The sequence below is a fragment of the Drosophila arizonae genome, chromosome 5, assembly GCF_054131065.1.
Source record: "Drosophila arizonae isolate 15081-1271.41 chromosome 5, UAZ_ARI_1.0, whole genome shotgun sequence".
NCBI classification, from domain to species: Eukaryota; Metazoa; Arthropoda; class Insecta; order Diptera; family Drosophilidae; genus Drosophila; species Drosophila arizonae.
The window spans coordinates 19,865,903-19,884,519 of NC_142925.1; the positions used below are offsets into that span (position 1 = coordinate 19,865,903).

General features: G+C 38.3%; 2 protein-coding genes across 2 annotated transcripts; both read left to right on the plus strand.

Annotated features, from left to right (window-relative positions):
* The first annotated feature begins 7,103 nt into the window (after positions 1 to 7,103).
* LOC149268690 (uncharacterized) lies at positions 7,104 to 8,049 on the plus strand. The gene is made up of 2 exons (XM_089470721.1): positions 7,104 to 7,256; positions 7,324 to 8,049. The coding sequence occupies exons 1-2, from the start codon at positions 7,254 to 7,256 to the stop codon at positions 7,966 to 7,968; spliced, it is 648 nt and encodes a 215-aa protein (XP_089326847.1). The 5' UTR covers positions 7,104 to 7,253; the 3' UTR covers positions 7,969 to 8,049.
* A 6,092-nt stretch (positions 8,050 to 14,141) lies between these two features.
* On the plus strand, positions 14,142 to 14,949 carry LOC108620655 (uncharacterized). Its single transcript, XM_089470722.1, has 2 exons — positions 14,142 to 14,264; positions 14,343 to 14,949. The coding sequence occupies exons 1-2, from the start codon at positions 14,262 to 14,264 to the stop codon at positions 14,862 to 14,864; spliced, it is 525 nt and encodes a 174-aa protein (XP_089326848.1). The 5' UTR covers positions 14,142 to 14,261; the 3' UTR covers positions 14,865 to 14,949.
* The last annotated feature ends 3,668 nt before the right edge of the window (positions 14,950 to 18,617 follow it).

Consider the following 18,617-nt stretch of genomic DNA (forward strand, 5'->3'; position numbering starts at 1 on the left):
ATGACTTACTAAGAGGCTACCACGGGGCGTATACGTATCGCATTGTTGTGCTAAATTGCGCGCTCAGCTGGCGCACGAGTTGACTGCATTTCGCTGCTTGCAACAGTCAAGCGCAAAGGGTGAAGGACTAGCAGAGGGAAGGGGAAGCCGAAGAAAAGAAGCTCCCGCTTTATGATGCGCCCATATGCTGCAACAACAAAGCTGGCAGAGGCCTGGGTATTGGGGCGCACGGGGCAATAAAAAATGAAGGGCTTGACAGGCACATTCCCTAGGCAAATCACTGCAGTTGCACATAAAGCAAATCGTTCGGCATTTGTTTTGATTTGCAATGATTGTTAAAAATATCAGCGTCGACAGATGAGGATTGTAATAACAGATACTCAGCGATGGCTTGTGAAAGTCCCAAAACGTCCAGAGGGCCTCGCTCTGATTTGATTCTGAAATTGTGTAGAAATGATGTTTACGAAAATGAATGAGACTGTGAGGCATTATTTCATTTATGTATTTATAAATACGAAAAGGAATATCAATAAATAAATTTGTTGAATACAAATTATTAAAGGAATCCAATATAATTGAGCTGTCTAAGAAAATTAAATTCATTTGAACTTAATTTGTTTATATTAAATTAAATTGTATAAATAAATTTATTTGCATAAATATTAAAAGTAAAATTAAATTAAATTTTATTTTATTATTTATTTCTTAATTTTAAATTAAAAATTATTTATTTTTTAATTCATTTTTTATTTAGTTTTAAATCAATGAAAATATTATTAAAAATTTTTTATATGAACATCTACAAAATTCAATTTTAGCTAATAAATATACATATTAAATTATATTAATCATTTTTCACATAAATATAACACTCGAGCAGCTAAACAATATAAGTATATTAATATTAATTTTAATTTAATTAATAAATTTAATAAAATGTAAATATTGACCATTTGCGTATCTTATATATTTTATAAATAATTTAAAAAGTAACATAACAAACAAAACAAAATTCTTAAAGAGCGACATGTGCTTAAAAAATTGCAATTATAAATTTGCCATATCCTGAGTGCTAGTTTGAGACGTTTGTGCAAAGTGCATGTAATGCGGAGACAACAGTATTATAAATTCCTCTCCATAAGATAGATATATGAATATTATATAATGCTATTACGCCAACCCCTGACCAAGTGCCACGTGAAATTGACTGCAAGTGCGAGTGCGAGAGCGACTGGTGTGCACACTTTTCGCATCTCCCATATGCAGGTGACCTAACTGACCCTTTTAACCAGCTCTCAAGTTGATAGTGAAAGTTCCTTATCATAATTTACAAGACAATTAGCCAGACATTGGCCTCAGTCGGCGACATTGTGGATGCGGCCGCACTCCACCATATATCGATGGGAAAAACTTTGTCTGTGAAATGTTGCTGTTGGTGGCGACAGAGAGTGTGTGTGAGTGATAGAGAGGCAGAGAGAGAGTGAGGGAGTGAGAGAGCTACTTAAAGTTTACAGGAGCCGCAAGGGCCGCAAGTGCCAGACAATAATTAGCCAAATTTATTGTAATTAGGCGCACACGCATGGGCCACATGGCACAAGCAGACCCCAGGCATGTCCTCGGGTCCCTATAATTATTATCATTGCCATCTGTGCGGACCTTCTAACTATTGTCGCATGTGTGCGTACGAGCTGAGAACGCATTTAATTGCACAAAGCGACAGTTGCTTTGCTCTTAGCGTCTTTTTAAATAATTCAGTTGGCTGTAAGTGCCGAGCTGCATCCATAAGCTGTCCATGAGCGCCTGGCCCAGGCCCGGGCCCTCGCACATGGCTAACAGCAGCGAAACACGCCAAAAACAAAGAACATGTCGGTTAAGTAACTTGAAATGGGCATGGGCATAGAACAAGGGGCAACGCTGCTGGCTCAGGCAGTCGAGTCACGTCACGGCATGTCGCTAATTTTTCTACTCTTTTTTTTACCTTTTGCGAAGCTGTGACGAAAGTTGCGAGAGTTGCGAGTTTTGGTGCAATGCGTTGAATTACGTTTTTTCAGCTGTTTGAAATGCGAGATACTCTACCTGTTCTCAGCTTTAAAGGCGTTTTCATAAATTCAATTTCTGCATATATTTAATATATTTGTATGTAGACTTAGTATATTTGGGGCTAACACGAAAAGAACTCAAGCTATTAAATTTGTTAAGCTACACTTTACTTACTAAATATATTAACAATAATTTATGAATGAATAATTTGTGTTTTATTGTTTTAATTAATATTCTTTATTTATTTATTTTAATAATCTTCTCAAAAGTAATGTGATAAATAATTAAGTTTAACTAGATTTACATATATAGAAATAAAATATTCATAAAATGATACTCTTGAATTGATTTAATACATAGTTAGAAAATTATTATTATTATTTTCCTTTTTTTTAGCCATTTTGTGGTATTATAAATCCTCTGAAAATATGAATATCCTGCACAGTGAATGATGTCGTGATGGTCTTTAAGCATAAATTGACAGCTCTCAAGAGTTTGTTAAATATTCGCTTTGAGGCGCCTACATTGTGACAGCAAATGGGCAGAGGAAAACTCAGCTTTGAGTCGAATGAGGAGCAGTTAGCGACACACACTAATACACAAACAGGCACACACACACACACACATACTTAGAAAAAGTGCAGCATACCGCACGGCGCACGTTTTCTTTTGTAAACTTTATTATTTCGTGTTAAAAGTAAATAAACTTATGCGGGCATGCTCGATCTCCCACTCTCCTGCTCTCCTGCTCTCCTGCTCTCCTGCTCTCTTTCTCTCTTTAGCTATCTGTGCAAGTATCCACACTTAAGTGAAATACTAGACGGGGGACTCACACATGTGTGTGAGTGTTTTTACTACAGTGAGTGAGGATTGGTGGGGGCGTTTGCATTGTTTGGCACTTGCGGTAGCTTTGCCTTTGCCAAATTGAAATTGGACATTAGACGTACACACAACGACAGAACAAAATGGCAGCTGCCGCGACTCTGCTGACAACTACAGCAACAGCAACAGCAACAACAACAACTACAACAAAACGAACTGCTGCAACAACTACTTCGAGTCCTGCCTGGTGGCGCACTCATTGTGAATGACAACGCCCCTGGTACGTGATTTCATTTCCGTTTGGCTTTGTACGCTGCACCTCACAGCTGGCAACGTTCGTCGAAACGCTGTGAATCTGAAGTTCTCGACTCCCCTCCCCTACCCTCCCCTCTGGCCAACCCTCTGCTGCGCCGCATCCACTTCATTCTGGCTCTTTCTTTTTTGGGGGTCGCTTTGAATGCTAAAGCGACTAACTGTAACTGTAGGTACATAACGTCTATATACAGCTGCACTTGTGTGTGGGGCCTCGGAAAATGCACATTTTACTGTGCATGCGTGTCGTTTCATTAAGAATTTTGCGCTTATCTGGTTGGCTGGCCTGGCCACTTGACAGGTGGCTCCACCTACCGTACGCAGTACGTACTACACATTTTATGCGTCTTTTAGCTGATTTACGAGAGGAACTCTGAGAGTGTGATTGAGTGTGCGTGTGCATGAAGGGTTTATGTGAATGAAGCGTTTTTTCGTACTAAAATATATTCTCCGTATAATCCAGAATGTCCCGAATAGCTATCAAATCATTTAACACAAGTCAAAGAAAGTAACCAACCTACTACAGTAAAGCCTCTATTTGACTCGTGAGGCGAGCATTGACGATGGCCAACTGGATGACATCATATGCTAATTATATCAATATTTGGCCACATCGGCTCATTGTAAACCAAATTATAATCTGCCATCTATATGTATAGGCACAATTAAAACTATATAAATCATAACTCATTTAGATGCAAAGTGCAGTCCGAACAAAGCAGAATACAAAGCGCAGATTGCATGATAAAATTAAAAAATATCAAACAAATTTGATTTTCAGATTATGAACATGAGTATGGCAAGAGGTAGTCGGAAACTGAGTGAGTGAAAACTTTACAGTGAGTTCGAATAAATGGCTTATCATTTAGACAAATTAGCATTTACACAGACTCATGCCGAGTCTTAATTACAGCTAATCAACAAAATGCCAAAACAAAGCGGCCAAGAAAGCGGGCAAGAAGCCGAAGAAGATGCAAAAGCCGAAAACAGAGTCGCACCTAGCAGATGCTTGAGTAAAATTTGAATTTCAAAGTCAAGGCCAACAGATGAGCCATAATTAGCCCTCCGCTTGTGGCGCTCAGCAAACGACCACATTAAAATATGCATACAAATTATACATGAAGAAAAAAGGCAGTTAAATATATAATAAAAACTAGTTGGCTAAAACAAAAGAGCGACAAACTGGAACATAATTGTATTAGCCATGCGCCAGACTAGCTGTATGCGAATGCACTGCAAATGAGAGATGAGATGTGGGACAGGCCTTAGATTGTATTGTAGATGATCGGAAGCTAAGCCATGCAAATCGTATGCCCATAAATTGGCCCTCAAGAGATCGACATTTACATACGCGACTCGTCTGAGAAATAGGAAACAAACAAAACGCTGAAAAGTTCCAATTTGAAATTTGGTAGCTGCATATAAAATTAACAACAAGTTTTTAGATTCGCTTGGGCCATGAATCTGTTTGACTATTTGAGTGGCGCGTCTTGTTTGCGCTACGCTTACGAATGGTATGATCCAACCGCTGACAAAGAGTGAGAGTGAGAGAGAGAGAGAGAGAGAGACGTACCAGCCCCGGCCAGCCGGATCATAAATCTGCTAGCCAATATTTGGACAGCGCTAAAATTAAGCAGCAATGCTCATGATTAACGGCTTGATAAACTGAATTTGTAGTTGCAATTTAATCCGCAGCACAGCTCATCTAGCCAGCTAGCTGGCCGAAGACAACGTCGTGCCAGCAAATTAAGATATCACCATAAATAATGGGAAGCATTCGTAGAGCCAACTCTAGACTATGAGGAAATAATGCACGAGTCAAGGAAGGGCAACCAAGGCGCGCAGTTCTATACACGTTTAGTATTTAAATACTGTTTATTATTCCTCCATTTGCTAATGGTCTCTATCGAAATTTCGAACTCAAAATATTAAAGAAATTTTATGAGGGGGCGTCAGTCGACCAAATTAACACACGGAAGACTACAGATTGCCTATTGTCTCTCAGATGCTTATGTTTCGCATAACAATGAAGAGGATGAACAAAAGAGTAAGCGCCGTCAGCTTTTTTAACGTGTTTCCTTATGGTATCAAAACTGAAACACTTTTGAAATTTAGTTTTAATATATACATGTGTGTTAAATTAAGCTGAAAATAAAAGCACCGTAGAGAATAATATTAAATGCAACAAGAACTCAAATTTCATAAAAATAGAAACTAATAAAAAATTATCACAATTTTATACATGGTTTGTATAATTTGTTTACTATAATTAATAAATAATTTTAATTGAATTATATAATAATTGTTTTTAGCTGGGACACATTGTAACAGAAAAATACAAATGATAAAAATAAAATAATAATAATGATAATTTAGAAATAATAAATATAAATTAAAATAAGAATGTAATAATACCGCTAAAAGAGTATAGATCTTAAATAATGAGTAACTTATTATGAATTATAAATAATAATCAAATACAGATTTTAGTATGTAATTATTATAACGTTTTCGTTTCATTCAATTTTAATTCTTTTTCTTTTGAGGTCATAATTTAATCACTTAAACTATTTGCATTTTAATTTCCGATACAATCAATTAAGTATGTGTAAACAATTAATTATATTACATTATTCACTCAATTATTCGCACTCTCCGATTTGGGTTTCAAAATATGTTAAATGTTCACGATAGCACTCAAATATTTTATTGTGAACAATGCTCAAAGCAGCTTCTGTGTCTATTAATTATCATAAACAAAGGCAATCATTTGCATGTCATACAAAAGCCACAAATCAGCAAAGCGGAATCAGACTCCAGGTATATTTCGAACTGTTCATGAACGAATCGCTAATGAGCTTTGGAATAGCTCAGTAGCAAGCGATGTTCATGACCGAATGAGCTATTTTAATCACTTCTCACAGAATAAGCTTGTTAATGCATTTGACATTTACAGGGTATATTCAATATATATATAAGTTAGGGCTTCATTATAAATTATAATATATTTATATTAAATAATAAATTAAAGCTTTCATTTACGCGCTACTTCCTGAAGGCGAGTGTTTTCTATAAATATTTCCACAAGCGATTAAGACCATAGCCCAGCTGCGAGCAGCCTTCACGGAGCTGTCAGCCAAATCAATTTGAAGACGTCACGTCTATTGCCAGACCCATATTGAAGCGTGAGCAAATGGAACTGGTTTCTGGTAGTAAAATGAAGCAGAATCAACATATTAATGGCCAAAGGCCAAAGGCCAAAGGCCCATGAATATATATGTATATATATATATATATAAATAGAAATGAACGGGATATAGACATCAAAAGAAAAACAAGCCAAAAACAAGCAACCCAGAGGCAATGATAAGAATTATGTCAGCATAAGCAAAAAGTCGTCTAAGCCCTACCATAAACAATGCTTAAACACTTTCCATCCAGCGATTGAGAACAACGAACTATAACGTAACCAACAATAAGTTGAAGCCAAACCTGTTAAATGTAATTTGCAAATTTCCGGCTCGACACGAGACATGTGTTAACCGGACTCCGCAAAAAATACTATGAAAGAAATAAGAATAAAAATTAATTTTTGTTTATATAAAATGCATATTTGTAGAAAAGTTCCCGTTAGCTGGCGCTCTTCATTATACTTGATGAGGTTATTAAAAAGCAATTTGATGGCATAAATTAGACAATCCGGCAATAAATTCTATGGCAAACGAGTTGCCATCAAGAGCGGGGCCCATTCTTCAATCGTCTGGCCCCCAAAGACAATTTAGTTAGCAACTCTTAACAACACTCCATATTCAGTATTCAGCATTCAGCATTCAGCATTTAGCATTTAGCATTCAATATTCAGCATTCAATATTCAATATTCAAAATTCAATATTCAATATTCGATTTTGTCTACACCTAAGCAAACAACTGACGCCTCTTCGAGGCAGGTTTTTCACAATCGCCAAGAGTATTTGGACACCCGCTCTCATCTGCGAATGGTATAAATAGTAACAGACCAGGCCCAGACAGACAGAAGCTATTCAAACGCTTGTGGAGTAAGAGCCGAACTATCGCAGAAATGGTAAGCCACGATGTCCACGTAGAGCCCACTGTTCGGAAATTGGTTTTAATCGCGATCTCTTGCACAGAAATTCTTGGTCGTTGCCGTTGCCTTCCTGGCCTGCGCCAGTGCTGATGTGTCCCACCTGAGCTCGGGCTATAACTATCAGGCGCCCGCTCCGGTCTACCAGCCAGCTCCAGCACCCATCACCTACGAAGCACCCGCTCCGGTCTACCAGCCTGCGCCCGCTCCAGTTTACCAGCCAGCTCCAGCTCCAGCTCCAGTCTACCAGCCAGCTCCAGCTCCAGCTCCGGTCTACCAGCCAGCTCCAGCTCCAGTCTATCAGCCAGCCCCTGCCCCAATCCAAATCGAGACACCTGCACCTGCTCCAGTCAGCAGCTACATCCCACCCGCACCAGTCTCGATCCCAGCTCCTGCTCCAGTCAACAACTACATCTCACCCGCACCAGTGTCGATCCCAGCTCCTGCTCCGGTCAGCAACTACATTCCACCCGCACCAGTCTCAATCCCAGCTCCTGCTCCAGTGTACCAGCCTGCCCCTGCCCCTGCTCCAGCACCAATCCAAATTCAGGCTCCCATCGAGTACTCGGCTCCCGCTCCAGCTCCAGTCTTGACGTCGCAGCAGGCTATCGAACAGATCGAGCAGCCCTCAATTGATGGCTACCGTTACAAGACTGTGCGTCGTGTCGTCTACCGTCGCAACCGCCTGTAAATCTAGAGCTCCTAAATGCAGCGCATCCTAACGAATCTCCCATAGAATATCAATAAAATAAAAGAAAAACTAAAGCTAAAACTTTGCCAAATTGTTTTCCAATCAAAATGCCAGCCCGGCCGCACTCAATCAGCAACAGTCCCAATCAGCGGCTGCAGCCAGCAGCTCCAACTTTATGGGCACTTGAAGGCAAGCCTGTTCTCCACTCTCTCTCTCTCACTCTCTCTCTCTCTCTCTCGTTCACTCTCCCGCTCCCTCTCTTGCTTGTGCCAGGGCCCAGTATCGATTTAAGTTGGAAATTTATGAAAGCCAAATGCATGCTTGGGAGAGAAGAGAGAAATCAACTTAGTATCCGCATCGCAATCGCCATCAGCAGACAGATAGCAAGAGGTGGCCGTCAAGGAGTTGCAGGAGCGGCAGCTCGGCCCGTTCCCTAAGGAGTCGCCGCACGGCATTCGGCATGCACTCACATTTATCACGAAATTTATGGGCTGGAATGAGCTTTGATGATGTGGAAATTTTTCTCGTTAGATTCAAAAGTTCCGCCCACAACCACGCCCAGGCGGGCGGCATCGTGCACATTGGCCTCATCAGACCACTGACCACTTGTGGCTGCGACTGCCGCAATTGCGCTAACAAGTGCCAGGACTCACCGAGCACAGGGCAAGGGCTCGCCACGGAATGCGCCGGGTCGCAGACCAAGGAAAATTAACAAGAAACTGCGATGACATCGACGACGACGTCTTTACGATTTGATTAGGGAAATGTCTGCAACGACGCGTTGCCTCCAATGGATTTAACAACCCAGCCGCCGGCCTGGGTCACAGTTCAGGCAATGTAGTTTGAGCTTCCACTTTAAAGCCTCGCCGCAGCAGCCACACACATTGCACGGCGTATACTAATTAAAAAGATAAACAAACTAAGAGTGGGCTGGCCAGCAAATACCCTCACAACTGCGCTAGAGTAAACCAGCTCTATAAAACAAACACCAATTATAATATTCAATCACTTTTAAAATTAATTTGAGATCAAATAGGGCTTATTTTGCACTCTATTTAGATTATTTTATTTTTAAATAAATTCCATAATTGCTCAAAATTTTACCGCTGCCTGTTACAAAGCCTGCCTCTGTGTCATCATATCCCAGCGTATAGCTCAATCGTGTACAATAAAAAAAAAAAAGCTGCCAAATTAATTACGTAATTAAAACAAATCATTTTTTGCTCTCGGCCCTGCCTAGCCGTGGCAACCGCATCACGCGGAGCAGAGGACAAAGGACAAGAGGCCCGGGCAACACCAAAGCCAGTGCCCCATGTCGAAGCCGGCTTTTGTTAATTGCATTTTGGTCAAATATTGGCAGCTTAATTAAATGAATTAAAATGCGTTTACGCTTTGATGCGCACATCCCGACATAAATAAATAAATATACACAAATATATTTACACATACTGGCGCATAGTACGAGCCGCTGGACAATGTGAAAATTGCATTGGTCCAGTTTGACAGGCAATTACAATTTATAGACTATTGAACTTGACCACACTAATCAGTTGGTGTTTGTTCCAGGAATGTGCAGTTGCGGTTGGCTAGGCTTGAGAGATTAGAGATATATATAAAACAACATTATTTGTCTCTATAAAAATATTTATGAAAAAATATTGCAGATAGAACTACCGCATATTAGCTATATATTCCAGTCTCTATAACTGAACATAATGTTACACAAAAAAAAATAAAATAAAATAAAAAATAAAAATATGAGCTAGTCAATATTTATCTTTATCTTTATTATCCTTGTTGAAGAAAGCATTTGATAAATTCCATAAATTTCTCGTTGTATCCAGCAATATATTTTAATAATATATATTAATAAATCATTCTGTTATTTAAATTGTTCTTATTCCAACATAATAATAACCATAAAGCTTTCAAAACTTGCCTCTAATATTCATATAGAGTTATGTCGATCTATCAAAGTATTTCTATGAACTGACCACTTCACTGTTTCTCTTGATTTGTCTTGATCTTGAATCTTGAACCGAACAAAATGAACTAATGAATGAATGAATTGTATAATTGCTTGTGGCTTACTTAATAGCAACTAAAAATATGCTCGTAATAAGCAGAATGTGGGTACGGCTCGTATGAGCGGAACGAATGGGACTTGGGTGAAACAAACTTTTTCTTGGATTCCAATCCAAAGGGGAATATATTTTAATAGGGCTATCCAATAAATACATTAATGTGGTCATAATTTTTGCATATTTTATAGAAATAAATGAGTTACTGTAATCATCTGCCTATATAATCTGTATTCTATTCAAACATATAGATGACAAACGCACACGCACTGAACAGTAACTGCGATTAGTGAAACTCAAATCCGAATAACAATCTGCCAGGAATCGAGCAATGTGCAATTTTCAGCCTCATTGCACATCGCTTGACAACTAAGCCAGCGCCGAGCAAATAAAATGGCTCGGGCGACAGGTGGTGCGGCAGTGGTGCGACAGTATCGCGGCGGTGACTGGGAACAATTGACAGTTGGCTGCATTTGCAACCGCACTTAATTAGTAGTTAATGATGCTGATTAACACGCATTATGGCCAGGCTGTCCCACTCCTGCCCAAGCTCTGATCTGCTGCGAGCTGTCCAGGTATACAATGTGTAATCAATGCTTTAGGCGCCGTGGATTACAAAATAATCGCACGGCAGACAAGCGCCATGCCCGCCCAAAAGTATGCAAAAGAAATGTACTCAGCGCGCGACAAAAAAAATGCAAAATACAAAAAGTTAAATGCGACGCATATAAAAACTGATGAGGCCTACGACAGGGGAGTGAGACAGACGGTGGGGCTTACAGCAAGCGCAGCTTACGGCTGTATCGAATACACACACACACACACACTCGCACAATATTGACAGTATCTGCGTAATTATATCAGCAGTGGCAGCCGCACGGCCACTGAAATATGCAACGTTGACTGCCTTCATTTATTTTTACTGTTACTGCATATTGGGGCGGCGATTCGATGTGCGGCATATCGCTGCCCATTTTACACCTGTACCACACAGCCCAGCCCAGCCCGGCCCAGCCAACGAACCACCGAGCCGCCGAGTCGCCACTTTGCGCTGCTGCAGCAGTTGCACTTCATTTGCAGCATTAATTTGTCGCGCGTTGATTTATCTCGCGAAATATACGGAAATACGAGCACATAACACCACGACCCACGGCTTGCTGCTGGAGGGGAGGCAAGGGGAGTTGCCTGAATTTATGATCTGGCAGTCGGCGGGCATTAAAAATTGTTAAAATCGATTGTTAAGCGTTGTCAGCTGTTGAAGAGTTTGGCATGTCGTTGGGTCAATGCATTTTAAGCCAGTTAAATGCATTTTAAATATACTTTTCTCATCAGACAGCTGACAGAACACGCGTAAGTGCGGTTGCTTCGGCTGACCTTGAGAGCAGAGAGTCGATAAGCAGATGCCATCTGATAGTCAATTGAACTTAAAGCAGGAAGCCGAATGCCAAACACTAAATGAATGCATTAGAAAAGCAGCGCGTTTGTAAACACGTTAATGAAACGTGACGTATATGGAAATTAACTGCTTAATAAACTACTTTACTGCCTCAGTTCATCAGAGGCAAGTTTATATTTAGCCACAGTGGAGAGCGTTTTGGAAAGTGAATGATTTTATAGCCAACTTGTGCTACGGACGAAAAACGAGTTATGTTATGTTTGAACATAAGAAGATTTAAGAAGTAACAGGAGAACATTTCAATATATATTAAAAATAAATTAGTTCCATTGGAAAAAAAAGTTTTTAATACGAGCTGAAAATATACCGAACAATATATTTTTATAAATTATAAATATTTGTATATACTAATATTATTAACTAGCTACTATATTTTCATTGTACGGATTCAACGCTTAAATAAATTTAAAAAAAAAAAAAAAAAACAAAAACTAATTTTAATCTTACAAATATTCAAAATTCGTTTAAATCTTCTCTTTTCAGACTAAAATAAGCATTAAATATATTTGAACCAATTAAAAAATAAATAAGTTAGTTCAATGGGGAGAAGACCTTTTTAATTAAAGCTGAGATGCTTAAATCATATTTTTCATATTCTTTAAATGTTTTTTTTTTTTTTTTTTTCTTTGTTATCTTCATTTTCTATTTATATAAAAACTTCTTAAAAATTCGTCAATATTTTTAAATAATAATATAAATTTTATATATATTCTTTTATGTTTTCTTTAAATTGTTTTCATTTATAAATTAGATAATTTTCATCCAAATTAATTTAATTTAGTGTAATTCTAAATCGATAGACAGCATCAAAGCTCAAATAGTATTGCCATTGAAAGTATCTAAAGTTGTTTGCCCACATATGATTGTTTCGAATTGCTCTCCAGTAGAAATGTGCTAATCGGATTATAGAAGCAGAAGAAGACAGCAGTGCAGCAAGTGCAACAAATGTCAGAATTTTGTTGATTTTACATTCTCAGTTCTCAGTTATTTGAAGCTTTCGTCTCAATTTGTAATTTCCACAATATTGCGTTGTTATTCTTTAAAGCACGTAGAATATACCAGCAAATGTTGGTTTTGTTTTCTTCTGCTGAACATTTCAAATCCCCACTCAAATAGTTGTGTGCCGTCAATTTTTATATATGTACATATATTTCTGTGCAGCGTTGCAGCTTCAGCTATTAAGAGACAACAAACTAAATTACGTATACGCAATGTTGCATGGCATGATCTGAGCTAGCTGTAAGTGTATGGGTGTATGGTTGAATGCGTGTATGCGTATGTGTGTGTGTGTTGAAAAAATTTCGCAGTTTCAGTTTATTGGTGCTGCGAAAATAATGGAATTGTCAAAATAAAAGCGGGTTAAGTGCTTGTTTGCATAGCTTTTGTAGTTTTTGTTTGACACAAGCTGCAAATATATTCGAATCACAATGGCGACACAGCAGTCGAAACTCTGACAGTAACACTAACAACAAGAACTACAATAACAACAACAGCAACAACAACAACAATAAAGGGAGCGACGCCCAAATGTCTCAAAAGCTTTTTGGCATAACTAAAGCGTTGACAATCCGCAAAGTGGCTCATTGGCAATTTGTGTAATTAAAAGACATGTCCTTCACTGAATTTCCACACTCACACACACACACTCCCACACACACACACACATGCATATTCAACTATTTGGCTGATAATTTGTTTTTCATGGCGTCGGTCGCACTGGCGACACGCTCAACTTTTGACCTGCAAGCAAACGCATATTGAGATACGCATTATATATCGCATTCATATAGCTATATCTGTATCTATCGCATACAAAGCAACTGTGAGCCATAAAGCTACAACGACAACAATCGACAGCAATGAGCCGTTCACTGGGTAGCGACGCCAAATTTGGCAAGACTCTTGGCTTGGCTCTTTTGTCCAATAGACACTGGTCCGCCTTATCACAGCTAATTAAGCAAACTAATCACAACAACTTTTTGGCTTGCCCATCAAATCAGCTTAACTGAACTCCGCTCAACTTAGCGCAGCTCTGCTCAACACAGTTGGTAGTTGGCTTTGATAAAAATAAAAAAAAAAATAGCATTTATGTTTTATGCAAATTACATTTAAGCTCAAGCAATGGCAAAAAAAAAATACACTGAGAATAGCACACGATATTGTTCATCACCGACACACAGACACACTATGATTAGACAATGGGAAATACTATATTTATTTCTCATTTATTTTCCAAAGCAAAAAGTATTTTAGAGAATAAATAATTAAAGCAGACAAATATAGGAAATATAAAAAAAATATTATTACAAATATTATATTTTTACTATATACACTCATATAAATATCATCTCTCATTATAAGCATATTGAATTCATCAAACGTCATTAAATGGATCAATCAAATCATCAAACATTTATCTTTGCCCCAAATACAGCAGATGCATTGTATTCAGCTTGTGTTCAAGTTGAAACAATCGGCAAATTGTTTCAGCTGCTCCTGATTAACATATCTGATAATGGCCACCGTTGGACCCCACCAGCCCGATTTGATACTCTACACTCCATTAGTCTTTGTGTAACCATCTGTTGACAATAAAATTCTGGTTTCTGGCATATTAAAAGCCTATAATTTGAGCAATTCTTCATCGCGCTTGTCTGCGCGGATTCAGCACCGCGCACAATTTCATATAAATACTACCGCCCCGGGCTGTCCGAGATATACTAGCAACTGAAACGTTCCAAGTAACATACTCAAACATGGTAGGTGGACGCAGCAGCGGCTGCTGTCGATTGGAGCAGCGAGACTCAAGGATTAATCCTTTCGATTTTGACTTGCAGAAACTTCTTGTTGTCGCCTGTGCCCTGTTGGCCGTTGCCCACGCTGACGTGTCGCAGCTGTCCGGGTATAACTACGCCCCGGTGGCACCAGCCCCAGCTCCTGTGGCCCCAGCTCCTTTGCCCGGCAAGATCGCTCCTGCTCCATTGCCCGCGAGATCCTACATTCCTCCTGCGGCACCAGCACCCGTCAACCTGCCCGCCCCAGCTCCAATCAACGTGGCCCCAGCTCCAGCTCCAGCTCCCATCAACGTTGCTCCGGCTCCAACCAACCAGTACATCCCTCCAGCAGCTCCCGCTCCCATCCAAGCTGATGCCCCAGCACCAGTTGCTCCAGTCTCTCTGCCAGCCCCGGCTCCGGTCAACCAGTACATCCCTCCTGCCGCTCCCGCTCAGGCTCCCATCCGTGCTCCCGCCCCCGCACCAGCGCTGGCCCCCCAGCCCTCTCTGGAGGAGATCGAGCCCATCTCTAATGATGGATACCGCTACAAGACCGTGCGTCGTATCATCCGTCGCCGCTTCTAAGCAGTGATCGAGAGTCCTAAGTCTAGGGCGATGACAAGAAGTTGATTCAATAAAAAAAAATATTAAGTTTGTAAAAAAAACAAAAGCAATTATTTTATTTCTTCCAAACATGAAACTCTATGAAAATGGAATTCGCTTCAGTGGATTGTGGCCATTAAATTGTGGTATTGCTTTGTGGTCATCATTAAGCCAAACATCTTTTATATTTTGAGTTGGCTTGGTATTCATTTCACATATTTAATTTTAGACCCTGATAAATAGGATTAAAAAATGATGACAACATTTTTAACAACAAATGCGGAAATAATTCTGTCAAAGTTCAGCTCTCTGAGTTAATTTTAGATTCAAGAACAAAATGTAAATAAACTAAGATTTGCGACTTACGAGTTTCAATTTCCAGACACACGTGGCTAAAAAAAAAAAAAAAAAAAAATAGTTAATAAATCATCAGGAGGGCAAATACACAGAATCGCATTAGAAATTTACAGGGTATTACTAGAAGGCGGATTTGCTTGAATTATTTACTAGGAGGAATTGAATCCATTCATTATTTTAAAGTATATCCAAAATTTGTATATGATTAAAGTGAAGATTGTTTAGAATAGATCAGGAAACACCTTTAGCATTTACATATCAAAGAAACAATCGAAATCCAGTCTAAGACCTTAGATTTGACGTACAGTGGTTCACAGCTTATTTCAACCAGCACCTCAAAAAAAGTTTGCTGATCTATAAAATCTAAACTATTGGGGGTATCGAAAAAAAATTAAACGCTGGTTGTTAGTGTGATGTTTAAACTAATACAAAATCAATTTATTTATTTTTTAAATATTTTTTTAATATTTCAAATTGATTAAAATCTAAAAAATGACACCAAAACAGTTCCACAGCTTATTTCAACCACTTATGAAATAAAATTATTAAAACTATGTGTTTTTTTAAATAACAGAAAATTAATATTTTGTGTGACTGCCCTTTTGGTTAACTACCATTTTAAACCATTTTGGGATAGATTCCACCAACTTTTAAGTGACTTCTGCAGTAATTTTATCCCATTCCGCAACCAATGCAGAGTTTGGGTCCGATTTCTTTGATATTTTGTGTTTGCGAATTTTTATTTCCAAAATCCACTACCAATTTTCGATTACATTTATTTCTGATGACTGGGCTAGTGGCTCATAATGTTGGAACATTTCTAGATCAGCCAAGTTTGGACAATTTCCGCAGTGCATTTCGGATCATTATCTTGGTAAAATCTAAAGTCATCCTTTATGCCCAGTTTCTGAGCACTTTGAATTAAATTAGACTTCACAATATCAAGATATTTGCCTTTATCCATCGTAGTCTCTATAAACTCCAAGTTCCCAGCGCCGGCTGCTGACCTACAGGCCCAAACCATAACGTTACCTCAACCATGCTTTACTATAGCCATCAAATTATTTGCGTCAAGCTCTGTATTAGGCTTATGCCAACAATATGAGAGCCATTTCAAGCCAAATAAATTGAATTCGGACTCATCGCAAACTATGACACTGTTCCAGAATCGAATGTCCTTGTGCAAGTGCTCCGCGGCAAATTTTTGGCGACACTTCATTATTTTGTCGTTAATAAAGGCCTTCTTGCGTGGTACTCTATCATTAAAGTCATGTTCCCGAAGCATACGGCGAATAGTTTCTGGGTGGCATGACTTGCCAACTCTTCCTTAACATCATTGGCCACTTGTCGTACCGATAGCCTTGGGTAGTCTCGGATTTTTATCACAATACAGCGCTCATCCATGGGATTCAAAATTTTGTTCGCAGCATTTCCACCTTTATTGTGGGTTCTATTTTCACGGAAAAATCGGTATATGATGCTTTTAACTGTAGAATCGCTAGATCCAACCACCTCATCGATTTTTGTACGGGAATGGTCATTTTCATAGAGTTTGAGAAAAAGTTCCCGCTTCTCAATAGTTGTGCGTGGTCCCACTTTGCTAAATTCACTTTTCTGCAAGTTGAGCTCTCCAAATTCAACAAAAACGTATATCATCACATTGCGAAACCATTGAATGAAGCATATAACAAGAATCTACATCTGCATTGCTAAATAACGGACTTTAATCAGCTGCAAAGTTTGTGGTTGAAATAAGCTGTGGAATTGTTTTGGTCTCATTTTTTAGTTTTTAAGCAATTTTAAATCTCTAAAAAATATTTAAAAAATAAATAAATTGATTTTGTATTAGTTTAAACATCACACTAACAACCTGCGTTTTAATTTTTTCAATATCCCCAATAGTTTAGATTTTATAGATCAGCAAACTTTTTTTGAGGTGCTGGTTGAAATAAGCTGTGAACCACTGTATGTATATATCTATATATAAATATCTATAAATATAGCTTAGCTTAGCTTTCTATACGACTGGTCTTAAAATAGCTTAAATTAGAATAGGAAATCTTTATATTCAATTTAATTTGATATTTTATTGTATCTAGTCGCAGTCCATCAACTCTTCTATCTTCCATCTCATCTTCCACGTGGAGTTCCAATTCCGCAGTTGTGCCTGTTGCGGCCTTCGACTGCTGTTCACATGCGATTTTCTTAGTTGGAAAAAAGAAGATTTATGCTGGGAATAGTGGCCAGCATATTAACACTTTCATTATGTAAGAAATAAATTCGAATTGGTAGTCATTTTATGCTAACAGCTGAGCGCCCAGCGCCGATTAATATGCCAGACATTCGATACGAAAATAAATTAGGCAAATGCGATTCTCGGCAATTAACTAACTGACTTAGAAGATGGGGAAGAAAAAAACTATTGATGTTATTAATTTTGGCATTAACTTAAAATGATGCCATAGGCCAGAAGTTCATTTGTGGGACATAAATCACCATTGAGCGATGAAAACAAGACTGAAAAAACTGAGCAACTAGCTGAAATCGAAATTTAGATACAACAAAAAACATTGAAAACTAAAACCATTATCAAAATAAAAACAAAAAATAAAACAATAATTTAAAAAAAAAAAAATTGAAAACACATACATATACATATATACATCTGCGTACGATGACGAAGAATGACGAAGAATTAATACGCTATTCATTATACAATATATATAATATATTATAATTTTCGAAAAAAGACAAAAATTTAGAAAATGTTTGCAAACATTTTTCATGTTAAATTTATTCTTTCAAAAAGTAATAGGAATAGTTAAAGATTTTTTTATTAGCTATATATTCTCTTGCAATAGTAATTTGTTATATATAACTATTCACATACCTATGATCTATGATTTATGCTACTGCTCTGGGCGTCCTCAGCAATTCGTCTTAGCACAGCGCTAAGGACAGGAAGAGATACTCGACATATTTCCTGAGCAGCTGGCCAATTTATTGTCTTTTTTATGCAGATAATTCGATTAATAACCATAACAAAGGCAATATGCCAAAAATAGAGAAGAAACAAGAAACAAGAAAAATATTATGAGCAAAATGAAAATGAAGAAGTAGAAACATCGCTAATAGAGCGACTGACCCACGAACATACATCAATTTGAAGAGCCCCAAAGCGTAAAATGGGAAAAAAAGACCCCACTCAAAGATAAAGAGAGAAAAACAATAACTAACGACATTCATATGTAAATGGTCAAAAATTTGTTTTGATCTAATTAAAGAAGCTTGCGGTGCGAGAGGCTGACCCCACTCAGTGCATTGTCTGAAGGTGTCAGAGTACAAAACCCGTCCAACCACTTGGCATTGGCCGTCCCG